This window comes from Coturnix japonica, chromosome 3 (assembly GCF_054131305.1).
Source record: "Coturnix japonica strain WE chromosome 3, WE-NBRP24, whole genome shotgun sequence".
Lineage (NCBI taxonomy): Eukaryota > Metazoa > Chordata > Aves > Galliformes > Phasianidae > Coturnix > Coturnix japonica.
In genome coordinates, this window is record NC_140665.1 from 35,163,710 (window position 1) to 35,178,789 (window position 15,080).

At 39.6% G+C, this 15,080-nt stretch overlaps 1 protein-coding gene across 1 annotated transcript; it reads right to left on the minus strand.

Annotated features, from left to right (window-relative positions):
* Positions 1–229: 229 nt before the first annotated feature.
* On the minus strand, positions 230–2,168 carry PIGM (phosphatidylinositol glycan anchor biosynthesis class M). Its single transcript, XM_015857822.3, has one exon. It carries the CDS (start codon positions 2,123–2,125, stop codon positions 872–874), a length of 1,254 nt encoding a protein of 417 aa, XP_015713308.2. The 5' UTR covers positions 2,126–2,168; the 3' UTR covers positions 230–871.
* Between the last annotated feature and the right edge of the window lie 12,912 nt (positions 2,169–15,080).

Sequence of the window (15,080 nt, forward strand, 5' to 3'; positions counted from 1 at the left end):
AGTCTGCCTGTTTGAAAATCCACAAAGCACTGAAAAGGGGGAAAAAATGTGTCAGAAAGTAAGAAAACCTGAATTTTAAAAGAAGTGCAGTTTCAAGAGCTGATGAATTGTGCAAAACCAACATTTTTAGCCCTACTTTGCCTAAGAAAGGCTGGGTACAGGCCCCAGACAATTCATTCCCGATATGTTGAAGTGTGAGAAGAAAAAAAGAAGAATCCCAGCATAACTATTGTGTTTTTATTTATTTAATTTATTAGCTTAACCTCTGCAAAATCTTTCACCCACTTACTGGAATGTATAAAACCATCAAGCTCACAATGTCCCCTTGTATAAAAGGATATTTTATTGACGATTATCTTCTGCGCTTTCCTAGACAGAAGCCACAGTCCTTAACACGGACAGTGAGAAAAAGGGTGTTGGGGAATGTAACTGGGGCTGCTCTGTGGGAAGGCAAGAGCCAGAAAGAAGCCCCCAGCACAGGCCATTCCTTCGGTGGCCATGGCACAGCCCCACCCCATCTGTAAACAGCAGGCAGAGATGAACACAGGTCATGGAGTCCAGCTGCAGATGTGGCAAGTGATGAACAAGGTCTAAGGTCCTTCTAGTGACTTCAGTTACGAGCAGCAGCAGGCAGCCACATCAAGGCAGTTTCAGTCCATGCAGCAGGCAGGTTCCCTTACAGCCAGTGATCAGGGCAGGCCAGTGGCTGCTCACTGCAGTTAAGACCCATGAATGCCCTCAGAGCCCTAACAAAGCATTGTTACATACTGCATCCATTATGTAACGTACACATTTATGTTCACCAGAGTGCTGCTGGTATGAAAACCCTTGCTGAAGACAATAATGCCATTTCTGAATTTTGGTCTATGTATTACTGCTCTTTGAGTTTTCTGGCAACTTGTGTTTCCTGCTGATAATGTGAAATAATCTGTACAAGTATGAAGCTATTGATAAAAAGGAAAAGCAACCCAGCCAACCATATGAATAAAAAGGTGTTGTAACCTTTGAACTCCAGAAAGTAGGCAGGAGCAAGCCACAGGCCTTGTCCCATAAACCACAGGAAGAGCAGCAGCACGCCGCGACGCCATGACATCTTAATATTAGGAATTATGATGGGCAAAAGGCAGAGGTACCATATAAAATACTGGGACGTGCACACTTTGTTAAAACTCACAAAAATAGCTGTGTGCAGGAAACAACAAAAAACAAGGTCTTTGTAAAACGCTACGGACACAACCAGGAGCAGAAGCAGCTGTGGCAGGAAAGCTGCGAGCCCAAGGGCAAAACTCCATTTGCTTTCTGCAGTTAAATACAACATGTAGAAATAGGGAGAGAAATTGTGTCGGATATCCCTCCTGGTCAGGTGGTAGAGGTAAGCGTGCTCCAGGAACTCCCAGCCGTAGAGGTGGTAAAACCCGAAGGTCAAGGCGGCCAACACGGATCCAGCGACCGCTCCGAACAGCAGCACGTTGCGGTTCAGCACCCGCACAACCCGCCAGACGCCCCCTACGAGCGTCAACTTGGCCGTTCCGTCACTCTCCTTCCCCGCAGCCCCTTCCCCGCCGCCCTGCAGGTGCAGCGCTATGGGCAGCGCGTAAGTCAGCGGGTAGATCTTCAGGTGCACGGCCAGCCCGTAGCACAGCGCGGCCGGCCCCGCGCTCCCCGCTTCCACCAGGTGCAGTGCGGCCAGCACCAGCACAGCCACCAGCGCCTCCGCGTTGCCGCGAGTGGACACGGCCATGGGCAGCGGGTTGAGCAGCCAGGCGGCGGCGCAGCACCCGCAGGCCCGCCCCGGGGAGGCCCCTCGGCGCCGCAAGGCCCGGTAGGCTACACCGGCAGCCGCCAGGTCCCCGGCCACGAAGAGCAGCTTCCCGAACAGCTCGCCGAGGTTAACGTTGGGCGTCAGCAGCCAGGCCAGCAGCGGCGTGTAGCGGAAGGTGGCCCGCCCGTAGGGCGACCGCCCCTGGCTCACCAGCCGCGCCGCGTCCGTGAACACCCGGTAGTCCACGTCGGTGTACCGCACCCGCATCACCGCGTCCTGGTACAGCCCGTACAGCACCAGGCCCAGCCTGCCCAGCAGCCCCGCACCCAGCGCCGCGCACAGCCCCGGCCGCCCCCCCGCCATTGCAGCGCTTCCGCCGGCTCAGCACAGAGCACCCAGCGAGACTGCGCATGAACGTGACGGCACATGCGTGCTGTGGCAATGAAGCCGCTGCCCTGCCCGGTGTGTGTGTGGGGGGGGAGCTTTCAGAGCCGTCAAGCTCTTAGCAGAGCCAGCCCTGTTAGCTGTGCAGCTCTGTCAGCAGTGACCAGCTGCCTGCATGCCGTGCTCCTCAAAACAACCGCCAGTGGAGGTGACACACTGTTCCACAGCTGCTGTGATGGTGGTGGTGCTGTAATGCAGCACCCGCTGCCTCCCTGGGCTCCTATTCACTGTTTGATCTCTTTAAGCACTCAGCAAGCATTGATGAATGTCAGTGGGTACAATTCTTTTTGCATAGAGCGATTCAGTCCTATGCATTTGTTTCATCAGCACTTCCGTTTTGTCCTCTGCTGCTGTCTGTCACATGGCAACAACATGTAAAATCCACCTTCACTGTCATGGGCCAACGTTAAGAAGATAGGAGACATTACTTTCAGAACAGCCTTTATACCAGATAGACATCTTTCATAGGAGTCATCATGAAATTTCTCCATTAATTCCCCATACAACACCATTAAGTCGTAAAGCCGATAATTAATCTATTTTGGGGATGGAGTGTGAGGGTGGTTGTTGCTGTTTCATAAGTAATCACTTAGTCACTGCTGCTTTTCCACTTCAGAACAAGAAAGACTGGTGATACTTCATCTCCTTCCTCCTTTTATATATCTTGTACCTTAATGGTTGGGATGTTGTACATCCCAAGCTCTGTCACCTAATCTTTTGCAGGGGCCATGATACCCTTTGGAAACCTAGGAAAAAAATAGAGGAACTGAAATTTGCCAAAGTTCATTTGATGGTGTGTTGAAATTAAATGTTACTGCTTAAATAGTACGGGTTTAATAAAGAAACATACCCCTTTGGAGGTCTCTTTTTTGTTTGTTTGTTTCTGGCAGTTTGTTTTCAGACAAGTATTTTATTCTCCACTGAAGTTAACAGGAGTTGTGAGGCTGTCCCTAGTGACTGCTTATCTAGATTCTAAGGAAGAAAAGGTAGGTAATTTAATTCTAAAGTGTTCTAAAGTTAATAGGATAGAAAAACTACCTTAGCTATTGTTGTACATAATGTAACTGTATGACATTGCTCATGCTGAAAAAATAATTGATTTTCCTTATCAATAATTTAACATCTTGAAAATAAGCCTGAAGCTCTATGGAGAATTAATGTCTGGCTCAAAAAGGTATTTGGCTTCAGATTTGATACCAACTTGCTTAACCTGGTTTGTCGTGTACTGTAGACTTTAATACAGGAAGGAGGGCAGTCTTATTAAAGCTGTAAATCTGTGTTTCCTGTAAAATGCTGCTTTTATTTATATAAGACATGAGAAGCCACTTTTAGAAAATGCTAGAAAATAAAAACCTAATAGAACCACTGAGACTGAAGCTGATTGATTCCAGTGCACATGAAGATGGAAACAGTATGAAGGAAAATGTGGAGCAGAGTCGAACATAATCATGCATTAAATATGAATTAAATATAAATGCGTATGGGAATATATGCACATCTGTTTATTTTATAAGCATCCGTGTGTGTGCACATAGTATACAGAGCTTTTCTGTTACCCATTGTGTATTTGGGTTACACAGTCTCAGAGGTGATACCATCAGATATTCCATAAACTTGCGGCTACTGAAGAGGTGTAAAGAAATCAATTGAACTCTAAGATGATTTTGGTAATATGTAGGATGGAACTTCTAACAGGGTAGACTGCTGTGCTATGACTTATTTGGCTTCCCTTCCAATTTCTTTGGTTTTTGATCTTCAAATGTTTCCTTACAAGAGAAATATCCCTGCATAACGTATTTATCAACTGCCAGTGTGATTGATAAAGCAATTGGTACAATCTGTTTCTTGCTGCACATAAAATTTGATAGAAAAACTGAGTAACGTTTCTGTTAGATATTTTGGGCTTGGTAAAGCAAATTATTTTCTGCAAATATAAGTGATGCCTTTCAAATATTTGTGCTGGGTTGAACTTCAGCTATTTTTGGCAAAAGGAAGGTATGGCTAAGATTATATAATGACGTATTCAGTTCTGCTTTAATACCGGAATGAATAATACAGTAGGGTTTTCAAAAATAAGATGAAAAAGACATTAGATCTCTTCACAGGAGAAAATCACTGTTATAAATTTAAAGTCACAAGTTTTCACTTTCTTTTCGGTGTTAATGTATTTACTTCATACTGATGGGTAAATCTATTCCTTTATTCACACATTATGCTAAAAATGTGGCTAGTCAGAGAATGTGCCATGATTGAAAAGGAAATTTTTTTTCATCACATTATGGTTTCTCACAACATGCTTTAAGTGTTGCTTGCAGAGTTCTTCTTGCAGTGATTGTGTTGGCTGTATGTTGGAGCAGCGAGTAAAATGCTAGTCCTTCAGGAAAAACAAGAACTTGATAAAAATTAGTTTGTAGAGATACTTAATAAAGGTTAGCATTTCAGAAAAAAACCCTACCATAGAATCTTCTGAAGTATGATGCTGGCCTAGGGAAAGGTTCCCAGAAATTGTCCTGATTTGCTTTAAGGCAGCCACAAGTGTCCTAAGCAGCTTGCAGTCACAAGACATAAAAAAATAAGCATAGGAAATACTTTGTGTATTCTGAGTCTATAACCACTTAATACAATGTTTTCCAATTATTTGGAGAAAGAAAAGCGACAAACCTTGGGAAGTATCTGTTTCACACTTCTCACATTATCACATATAAAAAACAGGTTGTAGTTATAGCACATAAAATCTTGAGTGTAAGATAGGCCACCACCTTCTCACCATCGCTGAGACCTTTGCTAATTCCCAGTTCCTGAGGTCATATCCATATAGGTGGATGAAGCACAGAATTATATTTCAATGTTCTGTTCTTATTTTTTAGATTGACAAGTAGACATCAAATATAGAAAGAAAATCATATCAGCTCTGCTACTAAGTTTTTCTTCTAACACTGCTTTTGGAACAGATGAGCTATAGACGTGAAAAGGCACGAGAGCTAATCATCAATAATTTGTTTGGAAATAGATCTAAATGACTTCTTTGGCTAAGTGGCTAAAGTGATAAGTGCAGAATTATGGGCTGTAACCCAAAAGTTACAGAGACTGTGGTTGAGGCCAGAATTTTTATGCCATCCCTTGAAAGAACACATGCTGGCACTGGATCACAGACCAAGCACATTTCTGGGTAGCTGAATTATGGAGAGTTTGAAACTTGACCTCTTCTAGCTTACATGACCATTGGATTCAATCTGATCCAGTAAGGTATGAGATTTGGTTAAATCTTATCCTGAGGAAGAAGCAGCCATAGTTTTTCTCAGTCTTCCCAATTCCCCCCAGTTTCGTTTTCTAATCAAGTTACTGTTCTTGCTGCTACCTTCTCTTCATAGTGTAATTCTGCTTCACCTGACTGCCTGTTCTCATGAAGTTAGTGGGAATTTAATCTCTGAGTATATTTCAGTATTCAGTATTCAGAGGTAGGCAGATGTACAGAATGTGTATTCACTCACTGTGCCCAAAGTGCATGGAAACAGTTCTAATTAATGAAGCCTTTAATACAGCAGAAAGTTGTAACCTGCCACAGCTCCATTTCCATCCATTTGAGCATACGTCTGTGCTGTGCTCTTTTAATCTCCCAGTTAGGAGGACAAGAAGAAGTAGCGTTATGATGAGAAATACTAAATAAGCTACATTAATGAGAGGAATGGAAATGACAGGCAAATAAAATAATAGTGTAACTCTCTTCAGTGACCTCTCTTTGAAGGGAGAAGGTGAAATATAATTTCTTTGCTGTTGCAATTTTATTTCATATAAGTAGCCATCACCATGATAGACTTCTGCATATTACTTGGCACATCGTTTTTCAGAGTAATAGAATAAGTGATCAGATTGAGCGAGTAAGTTTGTCAAAAAGTACAGATTACTGTTAGAAAGTACAGATAACACTTCTTAAGAGTTCCCGCTGGAAAAAAAATTGTGTAGAGACTGGAAAGGGTAAATTTACAGAACTTCTAATAAAATGTCTTTTGGGCTGAGAGTCAGGTGATTTTTCTGAGATATAAGGACACCTGCATTTGGAATGGTTTAAGGATGTTTTTTGCATCCCCGCAGAATAGCAATGTAGACCTTGGAGAAAGAAGATAGTGGGGAAAGCCAGATTTTAACTGATAGTTTGATCTGAACTACTGTTTTAGGGTCATTCTTTGTTCTTGCTTAAAAAAAAGAAGAAAAAAATAAAAGAAAAAGTCTGCGAAATTACACTAATTGTGGCTGAAGATTTGCTGGAGGAGCTGAGCTCTGTTGTTTCTGCTGGTTTTGTGAGAAAAGTAGCTGACATTATGAGAGCTGCTCTCAGTGCTTCTGCATGACAAAGGTTTGCAGCAGGAATTCAAAACACTGAATGTTACCTTGAATGTTGCTCCTAAGTGCTGTGATCAGAAATTATCCCTACTTCCTGAAGGTACCAATAGTCCAGCAAAGTTATACAGAGCTATTGGGAACCAGGCTTTGCTGTTCTGTGGCTATATTCGTATTTGCTTGTTGAGGCAGGGACAAATAATTCCACTTACGGATATAATCTCAAACTAAATTGCACAATATTGGCTGAGATGAACAGTAAGAGATGATCTTCACCCCCTCTGTTTCTTATGCTTTTAAGCATCAAATGGAATTCCAAGGATGTGGTGTTGCTTTTTTTTTCCCAGCAGACAGAGATTACTTCCAAGTCTCTACCGTAGATAGGTCTCTTATGTAGCACTAAAAGGTTTCTAAAATTACTTAATAAAATCAATGATGTGGTTTTTTGCTGTTGTCTTTATGGTCAAAACTAATTAATGTGTCAGGGAAGTTAATATCTTAAATTCTTCTATGTTTTCTGACAAAAAGAAAAGAGAAAAAAAGAAAAAAGCAAACAGCCTTATGAAAAGCTGCCTTTCCTTCTGTACAGTAAATATCTTCAATGTTTCTTCTGTCAGTAATCTTGATAGCACTGTTGCACTTCAACACAGGGTACAAATACTGATAAGTAAATTAGAAGAAAAAAAAGTCTCCTTTGCCCTTCCTTCTTCTTGTTTCCTGATGACATTTTGATCTAGACGCAATCAAAACACAAAGAAGGGGACACATGATTCAGGGAGGATATGGGATCAGTTCATGTCCTACCACCCAGATTTTACTTAAACTGTCATAAGGTCTTGAAGAGCTATTCACAGAAATGGGTAAGAAGACTGAGATATTATGTTATGAGAAAGTTTTTAAAAGAATCAGGCCTCTAAACACTGCACTGACAATATTTATGAGCATAATTAGATGGCTTTTGGGTTATTATGGGGCTTCTTATTACCTCACAGTGAAGCCTATTTACCCAGCTGTGGTTGTGCAGCTGATCAGAAGCAGCTGTTATGAAAGGCAGAGCCTGGCTGCTAAGGCCAACTGTGCTGGAAGGGCTCCAGAGCATACAAAGAGCTGCAACAGGTAAGAGTCTGAATGTGGGGAGTGTGTAGGATTTCTCCTGTGCAAGTGGTAGAAGAGGGAATGTATTGTTCCATGAAGATTCTTGTGTTTGATTTCCTGTTTTTCAGTCAGGATATCTAGAAGAAAGTTCAGATGGGGTTTCTCAGCTCCTCTGTGCCTGGAAGTTGGTAAAACAACAGTAGCAGGCATTAGGGGTTCTTCTCATGTAAAGAAATGAGTAATCCTCTGACTTTCCCAAAGCTCTGAACTTTACTTTTAAGCTACATCTACCTGGGTAGGAAAGGTATGAGTTGGAAAAAAAAATAAAATAATAATAAATCCTCTCTTGGCTTTGCTTATAAGAGACTGTTCTGGATGGCTGTTGGTACTGATAACTGGATATGCAAATATATGAGGTAGTAGGTGAATGAAAACCACTTGGGTGTCTGTGTCTGAAAGATTTACAAAAAGCATTTGTTCTCTGATGGATAAAATTGAAGATATTCCCTCTGGTAAGGAAATGAAATATGCTTTTAGCTACCTGCAGTGCTTTTGGCCTTAACCAATAAAGGGCTTCTCTGTCTTATGGCCTAAGTATTTTGAACTGGTTAAATATCTTCTGAAATAACATGTTGCTACTGCTGTTATTAGACAGTTTTCAGGTGATGGAATGGTCTTATTCAGGAAAGGAATCCTCAATTTAATTAATTAAATGCTTTAGTAGGAAAATAAACACTTGGGTTTTTTTTAAATTTATTTTTTATTTTTTTTTAAACTTGTCAGATATCCCTGACTAATCATTCTTTTTGTGATGTTTTATTCTGTGTTGCATAGTGGCTACGGTGCTGTTATACTTGGCACTATACAACTATAAGCCAAAGAAAAGGGCTACTGTAGAGAGAGTTTGCTGTAGGGGATCAATCTTTGTGTAGCTGCCTGTGAAAATTGACTTTCTTTTTTCAGTAACTAAATAGTATTTTTCATCTCCTGAATATTTATTTAGTAATGCTTCATCCAAACTCTCTGACAGCTATTTGGCTGGATCAGTAGCTTACAAACGCTTCCTGTTTGAGCCCTACCTCTTAACATATGCTTTCAGAGAGTGATGCTTCTACAGTGTATAATTACATAGTAACAGAGCTGGTGCTGTCTTCGGCAGTTACAGTTCTACCTCTACCTGTTCCCTCCTTGTAAAGCATGTTACTATTGTGATTTTTAAATGCGTGCATCTCTTAACTCGGTCTTCAGAGTTTATTCATTCAGTGTTGATTCAAAGTGACAGCTGTGCCATCAGTCTGTTCAGCAGTTTCCCCCATTTGGTGTACTAAATAATCCCTCCCTCACACACAGCCTTAAAGTACTGTTTAGCCCCTTTTGCTGTGCAGGTCTGCTGCACCTGGATCAAAGGAGAAAGGAATACTCTGTTATTAGGAGCACACGGTGTTTCAGTAGTAAAAATCCTCAGGAAAGGGAAGTGAACAGCTGTAGGGAAGTAAAGTAGTAGTAGTGAATTTGGGCAGGCCATGTTCGTAGTTGTCAGAGAATTGTATGGAGTGTTCTCCCTCTGCGCTGTGTAGTGTAACTAGTAACGGGCACGGCTTTTGTGTCACTACTGTTTGGCTATCTTCATTATGATTAGTGTTGAATTTCAATATTTGTCCTTGCTGACTGCCAGGTCGCTGAGCTTGACAGGTTGTTGCCAGAATTTGAGTCTGCTGACATAAGCTTTGCATGTGTCAGCAGAGAGTCAACAAATAATTTTCTTGTGGCAGAGCAGATCCTGCTTTGTTTATGTAAAGTAGGAGATTAGGAAAGGCTGCCTTTTGAGAGAAGGGGGGCAGCTATATCTGATATTTATCTGATGAATCTTTCAAAGAGCTGATTGTGCCAAAAATACAGCACAAAAATATCCCTCGGGCAAGGTGTACCTTAGGTTGAAATATCAATACATGCCTTATGTTTGTGCAAATAGTAAGGTAGTTATTTCTGTAAAAATAGCAAGTCAGCAGTTGATGCTTATTGAGCTGTGCTATTTTAGGATGGTAGGGATCTACTTTAGAGTTCCCTGTATTACTCAGTTTGGAAGAGTGCAAAATTAGCACTGTGTTGAAATATGTGATACGCTTGTACAAAATATAAATTATTTGCCCCAACTCTCACTCTTTAAATGTTTAATTTCAAAGGACTTTCTGGAGTAGCTGCTGGGAATCAGAAGAGGAGAAAAATTTTCTTCTTCCAGTAGAAATTGCTCTTTAGAACTATTTAGGTAACATGAAATAGAGGCAGCTGAAATTTGAGATTTCTGCATCAGTGAACCTGTGGCTTTCTTCAGGAGAACTGCCGTGTCAGGATTTAATTCCTGCTAAGTATTTTTAGTAACTGTAAAGGCTGTGATTTGTTTTGTTGAATTGCTGGCTGCTCTACAATTGAAGTATAAAGACAGTTTTCCTTTCTGAGAGCTGGGCTATCCCTAGAATTGTTCAGGGGTAAATGGAATAGCACTTGCCTAGGGAATATTGCTACAGTCCCCCTTAGCATGATCAACAATAGAAGGATTCATTTGCTCAGTATCCCTTTTGATGTTCCTCTGAATTTGAAAGTTCAGTCTTCTGTGAAGTAAGAGCAACTCTCACATGTAAAGCAATACCGTGGTGAGATTTAAGCTTTACGTACATCCTTTGATGTCCTGTGAAGGCAAAAAGATCGAGTTCTTGTGTGCGTTTTTCAATGGTAATAAATTATCATGTCTACTTGACCTCTTGGAGAATTCTTAAGAACTTCACAAGCACAGGACAGGAAATAATCTTTAAGCCTTTATTTCATCTGTTTCTCCTTGTGCTTCACAGAATTGCCATGGCTTTCTTTGCATGTGGTATAGCAATCACAGCAGTATCATGCATTTCTAGGGGAACGCTTTCAAAGAAGAAAATTAATCTAACTCTCACACAAACTAGAGAAAATTAAAATAATTCTAATCTGGGTTCTTCTAATATTTCCCATATTAAAAAATATGAAGTATTAACACATTATGTTTGTTTAAACCTAGCGCTTTATAAGTAAGTAATGATGAAATAAAAGCTAGAAGTGATTTTTGTCTTCAGAGTGGTTGAAATTTATTTATTTATTTGTGTGTGTGTGTGGAGTTCTAGAATACCTGGCCATGATCCTCTGGGTTTTGAGACTGACTTAAGAGCTAAGGAATTTTTCTCTTACTTTTTTTGTGGAAGTTGTGAGGAGGGGAAGCAAAAAAGAACTTGCATACAAGTAGATGCTTACAGTAACATTTGTAATAATGGCGGGAGCTATCAGTAAATATATTGTCTTTTGGTCTTCAAGATGTTGCTTTGAGGATTACCATGGAGATGGGTGACAGAATAAGTCATTTCATATAAAACAGGAATCTAATCTTCAAATCCCTAGTCTAGTGGTTGGCAACACTGCTCATGTTGAAGGGAGGTTGGAACTAGGCCATTTTTAAGGTCCCTTCCAACCAAAGTCGTTCTATGGTTCTGTGGGATACAATCAGTACTTTTTTTGTGAAGTAGTTATTTTGGGATGTTTGCTTATATGCTAGAGCACAACTCCCAGTTGCATGACAAAAGCACACCCAGTAAGCCTGCTCTGAAAAGTTCTTTATTTTCTAAAGGTAAACTTTTTTTTTGTTGTTGTAAGTGAGTGAAGGGAAAAAAGGATAAAATTCTAGGAGACAAATGTGAGCAATTAAATATTGCAAAATGTTGGTTCATTAGTCTTCCCAGCAACTTCTGATTGCATTGATCGTTTTTAAACTGCTTTATGTACGTCATAACATATCTTTGATTACATATCAGTATGTGCACTGATGATGTTTTTGTAATTCTCTGTTAGTCCAGTGAACAATTATGACATTAATTACTCATTTTTTCCTTAGTGCTTTTTGCATAAATGCAGAGGCGTATTAAAATTGAAGGAAATCCAATTGAACTTGGCAGGCGTTTGCTGGTTTAAATTTGTTCGAAGTAAACAATTGCAAAGAGAAATCAAAAGTAGTTTTCAGTAATGTTGTCTTTTCTCTATTTCTCTAAAGTTAGCATAAAAAGACTTTGGGTTGGCAATAACAGTTCCATGTGAGAGTTGGTTTGATTTTGATATTTTTGAAGATTGTTTCCAAGAGACCTGGATCAAACTTTTTGAAGGTGATACTGAGTTAAAGATTAATAGCAAAGCAGAGGGAAATACAGGGTGCTAGTGAGAGGGAAATGTAAATTATAGTGTCTTGCAGGCTTGCATTACTAGCTTTTAGAGGTTAATTTGTAGCAAATAATTGTATGAAGTGTTGATTTTAATGAAGTACTTTGTTTGCTTTCAAGTTTTAAGCCTTTGCTCTTTCCACCTCTGCAGAATGCCTTTAAAAGTTAAAATCTGAATTGGTAGAAAAAGTGCTAAAAACAGTCCTTGGCTCCAGGATCAATATGATTCACCATGATAACACTGATTTCTTTTTTAGAGCAAGATAATGCAAAATATGAAGTTTTGGGGTGTTTAGACAGTCTCTAATGATGTTCAAGCCAGTAGTGCAGAACTATGCCAGTTGACCTTTTGAAGATTTGAGAACTGACTGCTTTCAGCATGTTCTTGCTGGAGGAATGGCCTAGAAATACTTACATGATATAGCACTGAAATGAAGTGGCCTGAATTCCCTCTGTGTAATGTTAACTTTCTACAAGCTTGATGTCCAACCTATCGCTACTCTAATTAATGAAAAGAGGTGTATGTACAGTTAGCCAGAACAGATGATTCCACCAAAATAAGACAGATGGAAAGTGGTAGATGAGAGAAATACTTAGCTTCTCTGCATCTTTCACGTGCTCTTAAAATGAATCGTTAGATGTGAAAATTCCCTTCCTCAGGTTTTGCAGGGTGTGGTGCTAATAATCCTGACCCACTAAGTTATAAGGTCACTGTGTCTATTGCTCTCTTTCCTACACCACGTAAAATATATTTATGGATACCGTGGATACCTTTAGTAACAAGTTTCACTAAAGTCAGGAATGCCAGTTTGTGAATTTGATCTTAGCTAAAAGATGATAATAAAGAAATAACAAGGGACAAGTATAATTTCTGTGGTCAATCCCACGTAGAATGAAAGAGGCATACAAAGAATTTTATTCAGGAGCTGAAGCATGAAGGCTGTAGTAATTGTATGGTGGCTTTTACTGAACAATTTCTGCTAAGATGATGTTCAGCATGTGAACTAATAAGCTAAATTTAGTCCTCTATAATAAATAAAGAGCCCAAGGTGGGTGGGGAGGGGGTGGTGGTGAAATCTTAGTATAAGCTCAGTGTACTGTTAGGTTCTGTTCCAAAGTTTTGTTGACTAAAAGGCCTTGTATTTAGGTGGAACCCAATTAAGTAAATTAATAACTGTATATACATTTCTAGCTAGTTCTGATTATGTGTAGAGAAAATACAAGGAAATCCCCATCAGCAAATCTTTTGATATTAGAACCTAGCCAAAACTTTTGAATAGCAAAGCCTATCCTGATATGTTTTGAGTGTGCAAGTAAGTAACTCAGGACTCAAATTCCAAATGGTCTGAAAATCCAAAATGGAGAAAATAGATTTGGAAAACTACTTCTAAAAATCTATTCATTGGCCTAATATGCAAAACTATTTCTGCCTGTAATTAACTTATCAGCCTTTGCAGTTTCTGTCCACCTATGGAAGTGTTTTGCTCCCATTCACTTCACGTATTTTGTTTCTTTCTATCTCTTCAGCATTATCTTTTCTGCAGCCATTTATCTGTGATACTGTCTGTGGGCTCATCTGCCTCTATTTTGCCCATACTTCAGTTTCTTTTACTGATTCATACATAGAGCCATAAAATGTGCTGACATTTCAATATATAGTCTTCTCCTTTATTTAATAGCTTTTTTTCTTGGCTTTAAATCCTGAAGTACCTACTCCTAGATAAAAGTCAGGAGATGGCAGGTATGTATAAATGCTTCTGCAAAGAAATGAGTACATTGGTTCCCAGGCCCCATGCCTGAAGTGATAAATTAAGATTGCCGACTTTCTTCCTATATGCAGCAATGTACCCTGGGTTTCAACAATGCTAGATAGAAGTGAAAATTGAAACCATAAAAAGAAAGCTAGTATCTTTAACTTTTTAAAGTTGTCTTGGAACTGGGAGGGGACACACATGAAGATTGTGCTAATATTGCTTGCAATTCTAGGAGGAAATTTTCTTCTTCCTCAGTTCTCTTTATTTTCTTTCCTTAATTCTTTCTTTCCTATCACTTGTGTTTTCTGTTTTGTGAGATTGGAAATGTGAGATGACATACTCCACCAAGTACTTTAGAATGTCTTGTCTGTAACTGGTTGAAGATTTTTTTTTTTTTTTTTTTAAATTCTTATCCCAGACACTGCAGGCATATAGAAAGTTACCCTCCTGTCTTCCTTGTTCTTGGATTTGGATATTTTATCCATATGGCTAACTTGATGGTACATCTGAAAAAGGTATCTCAGTGGACAAGTGACTCCAGGATTACTCAGCAGCATAAATCAATATCTGTCCTCCTTCAGATCCATCTGCAATCTGTCTCTCTGCCTACACTGCATCTCTCACTCTCTTCTTATTCTGTTACAGTGTCTACTGACTTGGATTTTCAGTGCATGTCCTTTTGTTAAGACCAGTGAGTTCTGGTATTGCTTTCCTATTTAAACTCCCCCAGGCTTGAGTTGACCTTTCCAGGAGGAAAGTCCTTCTTTGTTCTTCATACAGATTTGTTTCTCTTCATCTCTTGTGGCATCTTTATATAAAATGCACAGTTTCCTTCTTCCAAAAAGACAGCAGTTCAAAATGTAGAATCTGGCCTCCAGCTTGGTCTGTAACAGTACAAAACAAAAGCATAGGGAAATACCTGTTCGTGACACCCTTTCACCACCTCGCTGAAGACTTCAGAAAAATTCAGTCTAGGACCAACACCTTTTGTGGAAATTAGCCCAACAGTTTTAACAGAGTTCTCCACAACTTCAGCAGTGTTTAAAGAAGTATTAGCCCGCTTTAACTCAGCCTTCTGTATGTTTGTTCATTCAGCCATACGTATTATGCTTAGTGCTACATATTTTACCTTGGGAAGTCCTTAATATATAAAACTATAAAAATATATAAAAAATATTATATATATATATAAATATAAAAAAATATATTAAAATATATTTAATAAAAACAGGTTTGGTTCTGAGTTGATGGAAACAAAAACAAACAAGAACTGTGTTTGCAAGACATTGTGCATGTATGCTTCAAGAGCTCAGAACTTCTCAACATCGCAATGTTTGCCATACAACCAGTAGGAGGAATATCTGCCTAAATTTGGAAACGAGATAAAATAATATGCTTAGCACAAATACCCTAAGTGTATAGCTCTTGCCATTGCCTGTAATTTTTCAGTAATGGATG